This window comes from Schistocerca cancellata, chromosome 6 (assembly GCF_023864275.1).
Source record: "Schistocerca cancellata isolate TAMUIC-IGC-003103 chromosome 6, iqSchCanc2.1, whole genome shotgun sequence".
In the NCBI taxonomy this organism is placed as follows: domain Eukaryota; kingdom Metazoa; phylum Arthropoda; class Insecta; order Orthoptera; family Acrididae; genus Schistocerca; species Schistocerca cancellata.
Window position 1 is genome coordinate 249192611 of NC_064631.1, and position 20395 is coordinate 249213005.

Sequence of the window (20395 nt, forward strand, 5' to 3'; positions counted from 1 at the left end):
GCCGCATTGACCGGCGTTTCAGACTGGAACCGCGCGACCGCTACGGTCGCAAGTTCGAATCCTGCCTCGGGCATGGATGTGTGTGATGTTCTTAGGTTTAAACAGTTCTAAGTTCTAGGGGGCTGATGACCTCAGATGTTAAGTTCCATAGTGCTCAGAGCCATTTTAATACGTAATCTTTCTTACCTGTTATTCGTTTATTTCCACTCCGATAGTCTGAATCTATGGATTTCGCTAGTAATTATAACAATGCTCATCATTCGCAAACCTAATCAACGACACAAACAGCGATTGGCACTCATCCGTTCGGCCTTACTCCGCTCAGCCCGTATAGCCCCTTTTGTCTGTAGGAAAGTGTTTCTACATGCGACGAGGATTCCCCCGACAGACACCTCATGTACACTATGAACGCATTCACAAATCAACTTATGATTCATTTAGAAATCAACTTAAAATATGTTCAAAAACCGACAGGGATGCGTTTCAAAGTCATATGAATAATCGATATACTAACGTGCGCTGGATGCTAGACGCTTTGTGAAACAAGCTTTTTTTCAAGTATATGAATTTGCGCATGAATCTGGCAGCTTGGGCGCTCCAGTAAAATTTTTCCTGGTAGCATCTAGCTGCTTACACAGCCAACAGACACATTTCTGTAGCGAGAAGCGGGAGAAGGTGCGCATACGCATGATTCTCCTCGTAACTGCTGAAACGAAACAAATGTAAACAGTTGTGACCTCACGCTCATCGGTGGCAATTTATTGTTACGAAGCATTGCATAGTCTTCCTGAAGCCTTTGACACATTTTGCTGTTGGTAGACGCTTGTATGAGCATTGTGTTTTGTTGTTGTATATGGCGCACTTCCTTTGTAGTTCACGTTTTATTTTCGTTTTTTCTCTCGTTCAGGTTTTATTGCTGCAGTATTACTCTGCACTAGCAGGATACAGTAATATCCTTTCTTAGAGTATCGCTTCTTACTAGTCAAAATTACAAAAATTTAACTGAAAACAAAAACAATGAAAAACTCCCGGAATTCTAAAAAAATTCCCGGGTTTTTCTCCATCTCCCAGGAGTTTTCGTAGTTTATTTGACAGCATGCCACCTGCAAACTAGACATGAAGAAAATTATTGCGTATTTGTGAATAACTGTTTCGTGGGTAGAGGTTATGTGCTTTTCTGTACTTGCATTTTCCGTCCTGTTTCGTGTCTTTGGTTGGTGTCTAGATCAACTGCTGCTCAGTGAACTGTTTCCACACAGTTTTTTCACAAAATTTTCACTCAGTAGTCAACCCCCATTGACTTTCACAAAATCGTGTGAGGAATAAGGGAGCATTGTTAAAAAACAGCTGCAGTATCAAGTGGACGTAACAAGTACACACATAGATGAAATAGAACCCACACTAAAGATTATAACAGAATAAAACTACTTCACTTTCAAGAAGGAGTTCTCTCTACAAAAAGATGGCCTATGCAAAGGCGAATAAGAAGTTGAGGAGGACCTCATTATGCCTACATGGATGGAAAAGAGTTGGTTTATTTTGAAAATCCGCGTTATGCAAACACAATTAGTGCTCTACTTGAAAACATATTTCTAAACCACATTGAAAACAAGATGTTCATTGAAATCATACATTCATTTGCTTGATTGATGAAACAGAAAGCCAAATAAAACAATTACACTGCGACAACAATACAGTTCACCCACAAATAAAATTCACCATTGAGAAAGAAGAGGAAATGAAACTTAATTTCTCAGACATCATCATACACAGAACCAACAACAGACATAATTTTTGAATTTTCAGGAAACCTACAGCCATATGTACAACCATTCACATCAACTCCAACCACCCCCAAACAAACAAACTCTGAAGTTTCAAACACAGGCTCAACAGAACTCTACTGAACAAACTCAGTTACACACAGGAACTAAACACAATACACCAAATAGCCACAGAGAATGGGTACAAGGCACAAATGATGAACAAACTGAACCACAAAATTAAAATAACAAATTAAAAGGGAATAAACCATGAACAAATCACCAGCCACAACAGAGAACGAAGAACACAATCTCCAGACAAACACAGGGTACCAGGAACACCGCACAAAGAGGACAGCAAGGCGCATACTAACATACAGTAACAAAAACATCCACAAGGTGGGAAACATACTGAAGAAACAAGGGCTCAGAATAGCATTCCACACAAATAACACAGTACAGAAAAATCTAAGCTTTTTTTTAATTTTTCATTTTTTTTAAGAATACCTCTGCAGACAAATTCTCCAAAGCTGGAATTTATCAGTTAACCTGTAGTTCATGCCAGTCAGTCTACATAGGCCAAACATGCAGAAATTTCAAAACAAGGTACTCTGAACACCTCAGAGCCCTAAGAAGTGATAGTACAGACTTCCACTTTTGCAGATCATCTAATACAAGAAAACCAAGACCCAAAAAAACATGGAGACTGATCTTAGGATCAGTGGCTTTATATGCTCCACCGCCGTGATACTAGCATGCACGTCACAGATGCTGGTCAGCGGCAAAGAAATACACTTACACATGCGCTGCCTGTGGTGAAAGCACACACACATTCGATTCACTTCGCTGTATGATCATCAACGGTGACACCATGATGATTTCTCTGCTGTTTAATTACCCCAAGAGCCGTATTCCATGCTCTATCAAAATTAAAACCATTATCTCTATTTATTAAATTATTAGCTAATCTAATTTCAATAGCTTCCTTGAAGACAGATTCCCAAAAGGAAGAGGTGGACGTTAAAATCTTCACACCATTATAATTCATGGAATGCCCTGTATCAATACAATGTTTGGGCACAGCTCACTTTTCTGGCTGTAATAATCATGTGTATCTTCGGTGCTCCACACATCTCGTGTTGTTTGACCTATGTATGACTTCTCACAATTTCCGCAAGGAATCTGATACACACCCGCTTTACGAAGCTGTAAATCATCCTTCACAGAGCCGAGTAAAGTTGCAATCTTCGTGGGGGAACGAAAGATCACCTTAACACAGTGTTTCTCAAGAATACAGCCTATCTTTGAGGAAAGAGCACCCACATAGGGCAAAAGCGCACTAGATCTGAAGGAATTACTCTATTCTTCCCCATCACATAGCAGCATTCTAGGTCTTGCATTGAATGCTCTACGAATTTGTTGCAGAGAAAATCCATTCGATTTAAAAATAAGTCTTAAGGACACCTATGGTCTGTGAAGGTGGAGGAAATTTTATTTGCGCAGCTGCATGCCCAAAATTTAATGGACTATTCATTAAACCGCAAAAAGCTGAAAATGCACATAAACTAATTGTGTTTGCGTAAGGTGGATTTTCAAAATAACCCAACTTTTAAAACACAAATACGGAAGAACATCACGAGGAGGTTTAAATTTTTGTAACATGAGCTGAAAAAAGGAGTACACCATAGCCACACTGTTGGCTTTACTACATGCAGCTTTTTGTCTATCACTCCTAGCCACTCTTCCTCCCATCAACATATGACTCTGTACCTAAACTGCGAGGTGATAGCATGCAGGGGGATGGCACACTGAATGAACTGGGGACCTCAACATGCCTCCTTGGCTGCTACATCCACCCTTTCATTCATCACTGCAGGATACACACTGCAGTCCCTACTCCAGACAGAGCGATCCCCAGAGCAATTCACACACTTCAAAGGAGATTAACAAGCAACTCCCTCATGGACGCCTTACCACATTTGCCACAAGTGGCTTCTCCCGTTACACCCAACATTAGTATGCCAAAGAGTACTATGCCCAAAGTGCTGCACTTGAAACAGTGCATTGGCTTGGGGACACACGCCTGTATGCTTAGGCAAAGGAAACCTGCCGTGACGTGCTCTGGAAGTTTCGTGCTGTTAAGAGTAAGAATACCTTACATGAGTCTAACTTAGCTCATTTAGTTTTAAGTTCATTTTTGGGAATGTCCACCAGGTCTCTGCAAGTCACATCATCTTTGCTGTAGTTTAAAGTGGTGTGGAGTTCATTTGCAATGGCATATTCTCCACGGCTTTTGGATTTCGGCAGGTTTGTCGCTTGTTGAGAACTTGAGGTTTCAGCCATCAATCGCTTGACTGATTTTAAGGTGCGAGCAATCCCCTTTAAGCCTTTTTCAAAATAGAAAGGTGAAATTTTTTCAAAGTTACTCTCTTACCTCTCAACTATTAAAAACAATTCTGATTGCCAGTACATGTTATGTTATTAGAGGCAAAAGTTTTGGAATAATTCTGGAGTTGGAGAACTGGCTACACAAACCCTCTTGTTCAATTGGGTTTTGGGTTTAGTACCATTCTGCTGGGAGGGGAAAGAGAAAACTTCCGTGGTTCCATGTCAGTCTCATGAGTAGTTGGTGAAATAAAGGTCCACATTCAAAAGGGAAGTGATTGTGGGTGAAGCTATAGTTGCTCATGGTGACCAGGAGTGAGGTTGTATGTGTCAGCCACATGTTTGTGAGATGTGCTTGTGTGAATACGTGTCAGCTTTCTACTTTGATGAAGCACTTAGTCTGAAAGCTGAATATTCTAGCATTCTTTTTCACTACCGTCATTTATGTAAAGACAGACACGTTTTAATTACAATTTCCAAACTTTGGAGATCTGTAACTCTCTTCACAATTGTCATATACCTCGCAAACTGGTAGTTTTCCGTCTCTATCTTGATCACTGAATGCACCAAATTTGAAAGAAATCTGGATGGTTCAGGTTAAGCAGTGTATTTAATTCTCAAAGAACATTGTGCCAGACACTGTCCCCCCTCCCCCAAACGTGTTTCAGCACATCCTTTACTATCTTCAGTAGGTTTTATTTTTATTTTTTTCTGAAACTTATTATATCAACATCTTGTGTAGGTTATATGGATTTCAGCTTAAACCTACTTACAAGTACAAAGGAGCACAAATGAAGCATACAATTTTATGTTAGTTTACATATACAGCTAAAGACATGTTACAGAATTAAAGCATTACATGATGTACATTTATCACATGCTGAAAATTAGGTCTAGTGTGGTGTTACTTACCACTCCAGAGGAGTGATTTGTACGAGGGCGAGTCAAATGAAAACCTTAAATTTGTATTAACAAATCGAAATTTTGTGCCGTAATCCTGTAAGTTGGTAAGCATCCTACGAACAGCGTGCAGAATGGCCTGTAGGTGGCAGCATAGTGCAGATGCACACAAACCGTCGCAGTATCAGTATAAAGATGGCCGCCCCACTTGCGACTTGCACCAGGGAAGAACAGCGTTCAGTTATTCGGTTTTTGCATAGTGAAACCTATTGAAATTCATCGACGAATGAAGGTTCAGTACGGTGATGCATGTTTGTCACAGCAGTAAGTTTATGAATGGAGTAGGGAATTCGTAAATGGTGTGACTTCAGTGAAAGATGCTCCTCGTCCAGGTCAGGTACGAGTTGTGACTCCACATAACATTGCAGCAGTTGAAGCCATAGTGAAGGAAAACTGCCGAGTGACACTGAATGACATTGCAGCATGTTTACATATTAGTCATGGGTAGCACACCACATTGTGCATGATGTGCTCGTTTCACAAAGTGTCTGCAAGATGGGTGCCACGGCAGCTGACTCCTGAAATAAGACAACGTGTTGATGCTTGTGAAGAACTTCTTCGGCGCTTTGAACGAGAAGGTGATGGCTTCCTTGCAAGAATCATTACTGGGGACGAAACCTGGGTTCACTTCCACCAACCGGAAATGAAGAGAGCAAGCAAGGAATGGTGCCATTCCTCATCACCAAAACCAAAGAAGTTTCGAACAGAACCATCGGCAGGGAAGGTTATGCTGACACTCTTTCGGAACGAAAAAGGCGTCATTTTGGAGCATTACATGCCTAGAGGGACCACTGTCACCAGTGAATCATACACAGATCTCCTAAAAAATCATCTATGGCCTGCAATCAAATCAAAGCGATGTGGACTGCTGTCAGCAGGTGTCCTTTTGCAACGTGACAATGCAAGGCCCCACACTGCCTTTACAACAGTTGCAACAACCACAGACCTGCATTTTGAGTGTCTTCCTCATCCACCATACTCATGTTATAGCATGCTGATAACATTCCTCTCATTTGTAACGCCTTGCTTCTTGTCATTCTACTTGCTGTTTTGCAGCACCATTTGTTGCCATCAACAGTTAAAATATCTTGCCTCTATTACAGGGGTAGGACAAAAATATGAAACACCATGAGTAATACACGCTTGAACATAAATGCAGTCACCAGCCAAGCTTGTAGGTGGCACTATCATATTTTGCAAAAGTACCCATGCAACGTCCTCCATACGTTGCAACTGTGAGCCATGGTCAGAACATGCTCTTCGTAATTGCGAGCACATTATGTCAGAGCTAAGTCCATTCGAATGCAGGCAAATTGTTGGTGCTTGTGTGGTGGGAGCTTCCGTAACCAAGGAAGATCATATCGAAGATTTATACTGCATACAGAGAAAGTGGAAACATCTGCTAAATCATAAAGCACACAAAGGTGTGTGTTGAAAGATTGAGATAACTGTGACAGACAGACATTGAAGAGGATTGTGATGAAAAACAAGATGATGGTAGCAGTGAAAGTCACTGCAGAGCTGAATGTAGCATTCGCAAACCCTGTCAGCACCAAACCAAAGCGAAGGGCGGAGCTACATTAACAGGTACTTGTGAGGTGAGCTGCAATTCCAAAATCACTCATCAGTGACGCAAATGCCTGTAACAGGGCAATATGGTGCTCGGGCTATAAAACCTGGGCTTTGCAGCAATACAAGACAATCATCTGGTCACATGGCCCTTATTTCATACTGCTTCCATCTTCTGGCCAAGTTTATGTCCCAAGAGGTGGGGGACAGTGATGACTTGGGCAGCCATATTGTGGTATTCCACAGACCTCTTGGTTACTCTGCAAGGTCGCTTTACTGCCAAGGATTAGTGATGACCATTTTGGCTGATCAGGCCCATCCCATGGTACGATGTTTGTTGCCCAAAGGTAATGCTGAGGTAAAAGATGACAAGGCCCCTATTCACACATCTCCCATCATCCATGACTAGTTTTGAGAGCATGAGTAGAAATCTCAGTATTATTGAGCCTTAGTGGTCTTCTTTGGTGAGAAGGGTGCATGACTGCCATCATCATTACCTAAGCTTGCCACTGTTTTGCAGGAATTAATGGTATAAGATTCCCCTGAAACCCATACAGAACGTGTATTTATTCATTCCGAGATGACTGGAAGTTGTTTTAAATGTCAGCGGGTTTCCTACACCATATTAGTCACGGTGACGTGTTTTGTTTATGGCGTTAGCAACCTCTGTACGTTGGAAATTTTCCAACCCAACACTGTATAATAGTCAAATTCAATGGACACTCGAGACACACAACCCACAAAACAACCAAAGAAAATCTAGCTCCATTAGCAAGTTCATCATAACACGACAGTTTCAAGAATGGGTTGAATGGTTCATATGGTGCAAGAGACTGCCTTCGTGCAGTAATGAACAGGTACAGCTGTCAGTGGTTCAACCCTCAATAACCACTTGTGATTGCCCTGTTGTGAAAGGTATGAATAAGGCACCACAATAATATCATCTGTACCACTATACCATCTTGGTCAGTGTCCATATTGGTGTCACTGTTGGTTGGCATACAAAACATTATATTCTTCCCCACCCATCAAAATTTGTATAGACCCCCCCCCCCCCCACACACACACACACACACACACACATCACATCTATGTTGCTTTCCCCTGTTGACATAATAGGTGATATAACCAAAAAGCAAAGATGAAAGTAAGATGGTTGGTAAATTTATGTAGAAGTCTACATGTAACGTACCAATACAACATTGTGATTACATATTTTTAAAGCAAATCCCATGAATTCTTGATTTACTGCTGCTCCAACCTCTCGTGCAAAAATATGAGAAAAATACAACAGAAAGTAGTACTATATGCACACATTTTGATAATTTTCCATTTCAATTTGTGAACAGAACAACTAAAATGCACCAAATAGCCTTTCTCCATTCAAGTTACTTACAGTATATTTCCTATTAAATGATCAGCTCAACAAACAGTGAGTCATGTACAGTATAGCACATCTGCAGCATTTGCACATTTTTGGAAATGGAAATGTAGGCATATTATTACAGACAGAAATATAAAGAAATTTTATTAATTCATTTCATAAAGTCAGGAATAATTCTCTGGATACATATGGCTCAATTACAATATCACATTCAGTCCGATATCTGGCATGTAAAAAGTTTCGGCAAGCATTGTCATGACAGACTTAATGGTGGAGCTCATCCGAAAATACCAATGAAAAATAAAGCTCTTTATTGTTCCACACATTAATTACAGTTAATGTCCATTAACCATGATGGGATTTTAAGAAATAATACAAAAAGTTCCCATCTATGCACAACAAAGCTCATGAATTTTCTTTATCATTAAGAAAAAGTGAGGAATGGAAAAAAAAAATAAAACATTAGGCTCAGGTTCATAAACTGTCTGTTCTTCAGTTTACTTGTCTGCTTAGCCTGCAAAAAATGAGTCACAATACGCACAAACACAAATAAATTAATTTAATTACCCTATCAGTCAGAAAATTTGTGAAGCTTGTGTGAAATGCACTGTCAATATATCACGCAATAGATCTATTAGTATCACATCATTAATTCCTTGGAAAGTATTTCATACACCATTTTACGTCTGAAGTATGGCATGTCCTTCTGAGAAAACCGGAATGCTGCATTACGGCATATAAATTCAGCATATGTACACGAGAAGACACCACAGTCACTGCCATTCATCTGTTGTGGTATTCTCTGAAAAAGTTGAATGAAGATTGTTGAATATAATTACAAAGCAAGCAATCTCACAAAACATCAGTTATTCCTAAAGGAATAAAAGAGAAAAAAAAGAAACGTAATTTCTACAAATATTACCTTACATTTATTCACTTGTCTTGCATTTTTCAAATTAAGCATTTAAAAGGTAACAAATTACTATGTCATCAGGCATCCATTCGACAGTCAAATCAATCTTTGTTACATTCATTTGTGATGGAACAATAAGCAGGGAATGGAAAAGATCCTAAACGAATTTTCGCCCTGCAGTGGAATGTGCACTGATTTGAAATTTCCTGGCAGATTGAAACTGTCCATGCCAAACCTGGACTTGAACCTGGAAACTTTGTCCTTTGTGAGCAAGTGCTCCACTGAGTGAACTATTGAAGCATGACTCACGAACTGCCCAAATGGCTTTACTTCTGCCAGTGTACCTCTCCTAAATTGCAATCTTTACAGAAGTTCTCCTGTACACTGTGCAGTAGTAGCATTCTTCTAGGAGCATTGATGGGTATCAGTGTGACATGGGAAGAACAACCATAAAGCAGTCGCTGTCACATAAATCATCATGCATCTTCCCACACATAATGGGAGATAGCGGGGTCTACACACTGACAGAAAATAGCCAAGGCTCCATATGCCGGGGTAAAATTAGTTGGAGACTCTACTTTGTGTATTTAAAGATTAAAATCAACAAGTACTTGGCCAACAGATTGCCTCGCTAACAACTTTTTAAACTGCCCTATAATGGGTAGCGGGAATTAAAATCTACCACCAAGAATGTGGTGGTGGAAGTAACTGAAACATTACACCAATCATCTTTGTGTGTGTGTGTGTGTGTGTGTGTGTGTGTGTGTGTGTGTGTGTGTGTGTGTGTGTGTGTGTGTGTGTGCACGCACGCGCATGTCTTCTTCCTTTAGAAGCAAATAATATTACACAGTGTACAATTTGTGAGTGTCTGTATACTTACAGCTGCCACTTCCGGTGAATCACTGGATCGTATCTGTTCCAACCAATGGCTTCCCAGAGTCGGCTTGATTTTTAAAATATGCTTTTTAATAGCTGACAACAGGCAAGTAGTCTCTTGGGAATCAGGTGTCCTGCAAGACTATTCCAACTACTCGGTGCAGTGCAGTGTTAGAGGTTTAAGTTCAGTGAGGTAAAAAACTATTGCAATTCCACTGAATTGTTGCTGTATACGTTTTCTGGTTTTGTATGTGTGTGTGTGTGGGGGGGGGGGGGGGGATGGAACTCGTGGAAATTTATGTCATAATCCAATGTGATACTAATACCACCTTTGTGAGTAATTGTCAAAATGTTCAAATTTTGTTATGTGACAATGGGTGATCCAAAGTGAAAGGCATTAACAGCTCAGTCTCTCCCTTTGGTTTCTTCTAACTTTTCTCTTCCTTATTTCTCTTGTGGCATTTTAGTACCATTATTATATTTGTTTTTATTTATTTATTGTTTTTATTCCTTCAACCACTGACTGTCAGTGGGGTGTGGAGCCATGAAGGTTTGTGGGTTGTGTCTGGGGGTGAAAGTAAGCCTTTCCTAACAGGGATTATTCATGGAGGATACTGTTCTGTTCAGTGAAGGAAGGCCAAGCTCCTTGAGGTAAATGCAGAAAAGATAGTAGTGGATAAAAGCCCTTCTTTGACAGGTACATTTTGGAAGGAATAGGGGCCTAATGGTGCTGTAGGGAGTACATTAGTTGCCGCTTACACCAATTTTTTTGCTCTCCATACACTATGACATCATCACATTTTATGACCTGTTATCAGGCCCTTTCAGGTGATACATCACTTCCTTCTTAATGCTGCTCTGTGCACTGTCATCTTCTCTTCCACACATTATTCTAAGACTTTTTATAAGCCCCTCTGTCTTTCTTATAAATATATGTAAAATTCAATTTATTTTGTTTCTGTTTGCTCTGTCATTCTTCTCAGTTCCTCTTCATTTTTCACCCGATTTATCAAACTAACTTTTCCCTGTCCTTGCCATGGCCATATCTCAAAACACTGCAGCATGCAGGAGGAGACTCCACACAAAACGCTTGATCAGTCTTTTCCTCAAATCTTCATCTACATTGCTGCAGAAAACTCTCCGTTACTTACAAAATGTGTCTTTCACCAATGTTATCTAGGTTTGAATTACTGTGCTGCACTTCCAATCAGTTTCTATCCTGCTTCCTGGGTATTTGAACTCTGCACATTTCCTAATGTTTCTCCATTTGTCATTATCTTTGCCTTTTTTATCCCTCCTAGTGCCATTACTTTTGTATCGACTTCTATTCCACAGCTCTTTATTTTATCTTCAATTATCTCCATTATTTCCTGAAATTCTTTTTGTAACCTACATTTATATGATTACTCTGCCATTCACACTGAAGTGCCTGGGAGAGGATTCTTTCAACTGCATTCAAACTGTTTCTCTGCCATTCCAATCTCTAACAGTGCATGGGAAAAAATGAACACTTAAGTCATTCTGTATGAATGCTGATTTCTCTTATTTTATTACAATGTTCACATCTCTCTATGTAAGTCAGCAACAATAAAATACTTTCATATTCAGAGGAGAAAGATGATGATTGATATTTCATGAGAAGATCTTGCCACAATGAAAAAAAGATTTTGTTTTAATGACTGCCACTTCAACTCACTTCTGCAGTATTCTTTCCCATATTTCAAGATGATACGAAACAAGCTGCCCTTCCTTCGACTTTCTCAATGTCCCTTGTCAAGCCTATCTGATAAGGCTCCCATAACACACACCACTACTCCAACAGAGGACAGACAAGCAGATGGGATGTGCGAGAAAAATAATGAGACTGATTTTTTATCTACCAAAGTTCTTATTTTTTGCAAACAATAATACTTTCCCCTTCAAATGAGGGACCCTCATTACCTATACACCAGAATAGTCTTTGTTCCCAGTCTTGGTAGCGGCGCTAAAAGGCTTCAACTGGTAGGGTCTTTGATATGTTGATTACACACTTTTGAAACTCTCCAGGGTCCCAAAATTATGTCCTTTTTGACATTTTTCAAGTTGGGAAAAGAAAAAAAGGTACAAGGACTTGGATAATGTGACTGGGGGTGGGGAGTGAGGGTGGGGAGTGGAACAGCAGGAATGCCTTTAGAGGTCAAAAATTCCAAGATGGAAGTGGCCACATGACATGTGGTGTTGCCGTCTTGTCTGCAATGTGCGATTTCACTTGATTCGTCCTTTTCTTGAGCCTTTCAAGGACACCTTTGTACTACAATTAGTTCACAGTTCATCCTGAAAGAACAATTGCACAAGATCATGCACATGTTCAATGTTTTCGTCAGTCCAAGGTCTCCACAAGCAAGCTTAATTTTCAACATATTGTCTGCTTTCTAAAGACGATTTGTACCAGCAAAAAATTGTGCTCTTCATACGGAATGTTGTCCACATTCCTGCTTCAACTTTTGAAAGGTCACACTCACAAATTCTCCAAGTTTTGTATTAAACTTGATGGCATAACATTGCTCTAAATTCCACTGTTCCATTTTCATACCACAGAACAACAGCTGATGGTACCCTTAAAAACCATGTGATGGCTGTACAGAACTGAAACTCTGACTTAACATCTGGAAGGCATGAAAACACCTGTCTACACAAATAGAACAACACAATGATGCCAGATCGCATCAGTGTTGTCAGTCTCATTAATTTTCTCACAAACGTCATAGTGTAGGCTACTCTCCTTAATAGACCTGTTGCATCTACTAGTGTTCAGCCAATAAAACAGTGTTTGGTTTGCATTTCACACAGTATTACTTGTGAGACCATTCCATTTTAAGTTGTTCGTAACTGTAATTCCTAGGTATTTAGTTGAATTGACAACCTTTACATTTGTATGATATACCATGTAACTGAAATTTAATGAATTTCTTTTCCTACTTATGTGGATGACCTTCACTTTCATTATTCAGAGACAACTGACATTTTTCTTATCATACAGGTATTTTGTCTAAATTGTTTTGGAATTGGTTTTGATTGTCTCATGATTTTACTATAAGGTAAATGACAACATTACCTGGAAACAATCTAAGAGGGCTGCTCAGACTGTGTGCTACATCATTCATATAGAATAGGAACAGTAGAGGATCTGTAACACAGCACTGAGAAATGCCGGATAACACTTCACTTTCACTCCATAATTTTTCGCCGATTACTACATACTGTGACCTTCCAGACAGGGAATTAAGAATCCAGTTAAATAACTGAAATGATATAATCCATAGGCACACAATTTGATTAGAAGTCACTCATGAGGAATGGTGTCAAAAACCTTCTCGGAATCTAGGAACACTGCATCAATCTAGAAACACTGCATCAATCTAGAAACACTGCATCAATCTAGAAACACTGCATCAATCTAGAAACACTGCATCAATCTAGAAACACTGCATCAATCTAGAAACACTGCATCAATCTAGAAACACTGCATCAATCTAGAAACACTGCATCAATCTAGAAACACTGCATCAATCTAGAAACACTGCATCAATCTAGAAACACTGCATCAATCTAGAAACACTGCATCAATCTAGAAACACTGCATCAATCTAGAAACACTGCATCAATCTAGAAACACTGCATCAATCTAGAAACACTGCATCAATCTAGAAACACTGCATCAATCTAGAAACACTGCATCAATCTAGAAACACTGCATCAATCTAGAAACACTGCATCAATCTAGAAACACTGCATCAATCTAGAAACACTGCATCAATCTAGAAACACTGAATCAACCTAGAAACACTGAATCAATTTGAGATTCCCTGCCAATAGCAGTCATTACTTCATGTGAATGAAGAGCTAGTTGACTCTCACAAGGAGGATATTTTCTGAATTCGTGCTGCATGTCAACATACTGTTCTCTTTAAGGTAATTCATGATGTTCAAACACAGTATATAATCCATAATCCTGCCGCAAATCGATGTCAGTGATATGGGTCTTTAATTCATAGGATCACTCTCACTTCCTTCTTTGAGTACTGGGGTGACCTGTGCAACATCCCAGTCTTTTGGTACGGATTTTTCCTCAAGTGAGTGGTTGTACATGATTGCTAAGTATGGGGTATACTATCTGGGCTAGAAGACTTGCCTTTATTAAGTGATTTAAGCTTATTCACTACACTGTGGATATTTACTTCTCAATTACTCACGTTGGCAGCTGTTCTTGATACAATTTCTGGAATATTTATTTCGTCTTCTTTGGTGAAAGAATTACAGAAAATTAAGTTTAATAACTGCACTTTAGTGATACAGTCATTGGTAATATCACCATTTGTATTGCACACTGAAGGTACTGATTGCGTCCAGCTCTTTGTGTACTTGGCTTATGACCAGAATCTCTCTGGATTTTTTCCTCAGATTTGGAGACAGAGTTTCATTGCAGTAGTTATTAAAAGAACCTCACACTGAAGGCTGTGCTAAGTTTCAGAAGCTTCAGTGAAACATCATCACAAATCTTGGAAATTTTGCATTCTTTTAAATTTGGCATGTTTTGTACACCACGGGGGACCAGTATTATCTCTTATTAAGGGGAGTTGGAACGCTCTATCCCAACAACGTTAAATTTAGTGACTTGGCTTCCCTGTATTTCAGGAACCACTGTAGCCATTGACATGAAACTTTTACCGGACATTAAACTGTATGTTCTGAAACTACTGAACTATAATATTTACATTTCAGCCACTGATTTACGGTAATACACTTTTTTCATTACATGGTTAAAATGTTGTGTACTTTTTTGTACGTATCCTAAATAATTTTAATTGTAAATAATATTATGTTCTTCTTTTAGTTCAGAAGACTGAGGATATGTATGTTATTACTCCCTGAAAATTTGAATACTCTACTCAAAGTGGTTCCTGAGATTTATGAAAAAATGCAATAGAAAATGTAAATTTTCAGGAACGGCTTCTTTTTTAAAGTTTCAAAAGACTGCAACTCACTTAATATAAGCTTAATTTTTTATTTTTAGTCACTCAGAAGCACCCTGCAGTATACTGTATACCATCTTCTTTATCTTTTTCCAAGTTTTTTCTTTTTCCTGGAATCCTTAAGAGCCCAACTGTGCTGCATACTCTGCTTTATCAATGCAAACCTTGTCCATCCATTCAAGTTCTCTGATGCAGTTTGCTCCAGGATTAATTCCCATATGCTGTAGAACTTTCACCCTACCAATGCTGCCATCAATAAAAGCAATAGCAGCATCACTGACCCCCCCCCCTCCCCCCACACACATATTAGTGTCTTCATTTCAACAAAAACATTTTTTGGTAAGCGAGTCCATATAAGATTACTGGACGACTCATTGGGATTTTAAGTCTGACCATGCAGACACTTCTTCAGAAATTCCAGATTTGCCAGGTCTCTGTAAATAGGTTTCATAATATCCATGACTGCTGCCTGCTGGGATGGAATGTTTATGGCTGTATGAACTGTTTGAGTACTGGGCATTGCGGTAATTGCACCATGAATCAGGTCCAGGAGGGCACAGGTGGTGTAGTGGTTTTTTATCAGTTGACAGTCTGTGGAAGCTTAGCAGTTAAGCTTTACCAGGTAGCCACTGCTATGCGTCAGGCGCTCCGTCCGTATTTATATGGGTACCCTTCCTTTTTCACATGCTTTGTCTGGTTTGAATCAATTGCTTATTTTGCTTTGATCTGATAAGTGCTATTATCTTTGTTATAGGTGTTTACATCACTCTAAGCTGAAAATGCATTATTTTACTGTGTCATGCATTGTTTGTCGCACGCTACTGCCGCTTACAATTAAAAGAGAGAGAGAGAGGAATCGTCTCATTAGTGAAACAATAGCAAGAGACTGCTATTTGTTGTTACTTACACTGCTGCTTTCTTTGATAATGATCAACAAGAACCAAATAATAGACTGCATATGATAGAAGATGTTCTGAACGAGATTTTAGCAAAAAATTTTTCTCCATTTGAAAATCTTCACAGCTGCCTCTTTAGTACAATACATTCTGCACAGAAATTAGAGTCATCTTAGATTTAAAAATCTAGTCAGTTGCCATGCTTCATTCATTTCTGACTGTATCACTATTCAGCACAAGAATAATACGAATATAAACATGACATGATATGTATATTGTTCTGCATTTGCTGTTGTCTCACTCTAGTTTCATAGTTTATTACGCAGACAAGATTTAAATGAGATAGCAGCAAACACGAAAGAATACATGGCATGAAGTTTAAATTCGTATTATTCTTATGGTGAAGAGATTACTGCATGTGATTCACGATTCATAAAAGTTCCTATTAGCAACCTTCTCTTGTCACAAGTAGGAAAAAATTCAGAATGTAGAGTTGGCCATATTGACATACATCCCAAACAGTCTTGGCAGTCAGATTTTCGTAATATGTTTTTAGTGATGAGTTCAAATGCAGAGTGTGTTGTTATTGTCTTTAGTCCGTAGATTCGTTTGATGCAGCTCTACACACTTTTCTATCCTGTGCAATGCAGAGTAGCAACACTTATAAAATAAGAATGAAAATAACTTAGAAATTAAATGCTGAAATTAAAAACAAAATTTTATTAGGTTTTAATTTATCTTATACAAAATGTTTAAAATATCTGTCATGATTCTGAATCAATATTACTCAATTCTTTGTTGCTCATTTCTCCATACAGAGTATCGTCCTCCGTACAAGATAGTGCATTGGATATCAAACATTTTTTAAATGCTTGTTGCACAGTCTGATTTGGAACACGCTTCCATGCATCATAAATCCATTGAGACACTTGCGACAAACTTGCGCGTTTTACACATCCTGTTGGTGTCAGTTGCCTCTCCCTTTTCAAAAGCCAGTCTGTGTACATGCATTTAAGCTTGTCCTTAAATGGTTTATTCAAACAGACATCAAGTGGTTGCAGAACTGACGTCATCCCGTCTCGAATTACTGCCAAGTCCGTTTTGCTTTCCTCTAATTTTCATTTTACTGCAGGTGTTGTATGGCCTGCGTAAGCATCTAATACCAACAGACTGTATAAACCAAGCACTGCGCCAGGACGACAATTCCACACACGCCCAATCCATTCCAGCACCATGTCCTCCGAAAACCACCCAGTTTCGTTGGCTCCTACAATTACAGTTTTTAGAAACACTTCCAATTTCGGTAAAGTCTCTCGCTTGAAAACTAAGAATGGGGGTAATTCATGTCCAACTGCTGTGCAAGCAAGCATGACGGACATCTGCTGTTTTTCACCCCCTGATGTAGGAACACTATGTCTTTCTTTCCTTTGGTGTCAACCGTGTAATTTGACGGCATGTCAAAATATATGGGAGTTTGGTCAGCATTTCCTATCTGACCAAGAAGGTATTGCTTTTCTGTGGGCCGCCTAATTATCAAGCGCCGAAATTCCATAAGTTTTTCTTCATAATTTTTCGGCAGCTTCTGTGCAACTGAAGTTCGCCTCCGAAGTGAAAAACCCCAGCGCTTCATAAACAGATCACTCCAGCTGCGACTAGCAGTAAAATTTTCAATTTTTTGCTCTCTAGCAATTTCATGTGTGTTAATTTTTAAAAGTTCGGCGTTCACAGGCATGAATTTCTGACACCGTTCCTTAATAAATTCATTTAAAATCACATCTAGTGCATGATATCGGCCACACTTTGGCCTACTAAATGCTTTCCTGCTAATTGAACATTTAGTCCCATATCGCAAACCTGCAGTACGATTAGAACTTTGTTCCACAAAAGAAATACTCTCCTCTTGAATTTGGCACTATAATGAAAGTACTTCACAAAATTCCATGAAGCAGTACGTGCTGCTACGTGAAATCTTAATGAACCCCAGCGCATCAACTAGTGCAACAATCCTACAGCCTTGTCAACTGTTGGTATTTTTGTGTAAAGAAATTTATTTTTATTGCTACGAATATTTGAAAGGCTGCTACATTCGAAGATGAACAATATGGAATTTTTATTTATTTCGTTGAATAATGTATGAAAATGTTCGGGGCGGAGGAAAAAAGCTCGTCTTCTACATAAAATACTTCCATGTGAGTTTATAAGTGACATATATATCATTTTAACGAAAATTGCAAATTTTATAATGAGATAAAAATCCAAAAAGATGAACAAAATTTTTTTTCCGTTCTAAGTCCCCTTAATATATGTGGCAAATATCTCTCGACTGCCATTGACACTATTTCTTCGCATTCAAGCCACACCTGTTCTATGCTTACATAGTTAATTTGAAAGGACTGGAGACTGTCTCTTAGGGAAGAGCCAACTGAATTTTTATCTGCTTTTTAAAATACATATATTTTGCATTCACTTTTGGTGGATTTGGATGTTGCGGTGGTCAGCCTTGCTACAATGGCCTTATCATCACTAATCCTTGTATCCGTCAAGATGTTCCCTATTTGCTCAAAATTATTTGTTGCTTAGAGGTCAAGTATGTTTTCGAACCATTTACATGTTGAATGGGCTCCTGAACTAACAGTTCAAAATAATTTTTGAAAAAAGCATTTTGTACAATTTCTGACGATGTTGTATACTGGCTATGAACATGTATTTTTGTCAACATATTGACGGTAGATTGAAGTCACCATCAATTATAACTATATGAGCTGAGTACCTATTTTAGATGTTTTCTGTCCAGAAACTGAATCGTCTGAATCCAGTGGGTCGGTAAAAGGAACCAATTATTAATTTATTTCAGTTGTCAAGTATAACCTCTTCCCATACTAACTCGCAGGAACTATCTATTTCAATTTCACTGCAAGATAAACTACTACTAACAACAACTAAGACCTTGTCACCAACTATATTTAATCTAGCCTTTCTGAACAATGTCAGGTCCTTTGTAAAAATTTCAGCTGAATTTTCTTGCACCTTTAGCCAGTTTTTGGTTAACAGTTTGAGCTCCAGTGCTTTCTATTAGCGCTTGGAGCCCTGGTTCTTTCCTGACACAACCATGGACATTTAAACTACAGTACTACCCTCTTCCTGTGTTAATCTGCAACCTGTAAAACTGAAGCCATTTCTGTACTTTCCCAAGACCCTATAAACTAGAAAACTGCCTACTTCATCCATACAGCCTCCACTATCTGTGCAGCTGCCTCCTGTGTATTGCAGATCACTGACCTACTAAGCTTAAGCCAAAACCACCCTACCTTATAGCTTAAATTGAGAAATCTGCAACCTACATGGTCAAAGAACTGTTTGAGACTCTAATTCAAACGCTTCACTTGGCTCTGCACCAAAGGCCCACAGCGGGTCGTGTCGTCAATGATACAGATGGCGAACTCTGCCTTCATCTTGCAACCAAGATTGGCAGTATTTACCACTTCAGCTATACTCTATTCATCATAAGAATAAACCTGATGTAAACAAACACAAACGCGATGACTGGTCAGAAGTCATAGCACTTGTACACTAGTGTTGTTAAGCTCTTGGAAGCAGGTCCTACTTACGTACTAGATATCTTATTACTAAGTTAAGTAAAATGAAACTTTAAGATATTCTAATGTATTAACAGCCACCAACAGTTTTTTAATCATGCTTTATTTCAAAAATTTTGTACAGTCACAGTCTCTGTACTGTTGTGCTCTGACTATTGCACTGTTAATATGCAGTATGAAAATGGCTGGGGCTGCATCCTGCTCCATAGTGAATCATGCATATGGAACACGGCTAAAAAGTGCTGAGAAATAGAATGTTCTTAATGTTTTTCATACATTTACAGAAAAATGAGCTTTGATGTTTTCTGAGGGATTGTATCTGATACAATTGAAATGCAAATACATATTGTTGGGTTGTTTGGGGGAAGAGACCAAACAGTGTGGTCATCGGTCTCATTGGATTAGGGAAGGACAGTGAAGGAAGTTGACCGTGCCCTTTCAAAGGAACTATCCCGGCATTTGCCAGGAGCAATTTATAGGGAAATCACGGAAAACCTAAATCAGAATGGCCAGATGTGGGATTGAACCATCGTCCTCCGGAATGCAAGTCCAGCAAATACATATTGGATGTAAAGTGAACTTAGTAGCGTAGTAAATTTGTGATCTAGTGCAGTTCCTGGATCACTTGGTTGAAGTCTCGCCATAGTCATTCCCCCTGTTCAATTTGAAATACCTACATCTTGTAATCGTAAAATTCATCATCATAGTAGTAGAAGGTAATCTAGTGCAGTTCATGTATCACTGGTTCAGGTCTTGCCTTGGTCATTCTTTTTCTTTTTTGTTCAATTTGAAATACTTACATCTCGTAATTGTAAAATTTATAACCATCTTTCCATGAATGATGCATGTGTTCTTGTTTCTAATTACATACTGCACACAAAATACCTCTTTTCATTTCAAATATAAAGTCTTAATTGCCAGTTTTTATGAATTATTGTTAATAAAGGTTGCTCAAATTAAGAAAACATAACAATTTAATTTTTTATGACAAAAATGAAAAACCAAATACTCATTATTTGGACTAGGTACATTGTTTTATAC

The 20395-nt window shown here is 38.8% G+C and overlaps 1 protein-coding gene across 2 annotated transcripts in view; it reads right to left on the reverse strand.

Moving 5' to 3' along the window:
• Nucleotides 1-8355: 8355 nt before the first annotated feature.
• The window catches only part of LOC126088518 (sentrin-specific protease 1-like), a 195952-nt gene continuing 183912 nt past the window's right edge, over nt 8356-20395 (reverse strand). For both annotated transcript variants that reach the window (XM_049906670.1, XM_049906669.1), the window contains one exon: nt 8356-8863. In XM_049906670.1, the coding sequence (XP_049762627.1) occupies nt 8702-8863 (162 nt within the window). In that variant the 3' untranslated portion in view covers nt 8356-8701. The remainder of the gene's footprint in view (nt 8864-20395) is intronic.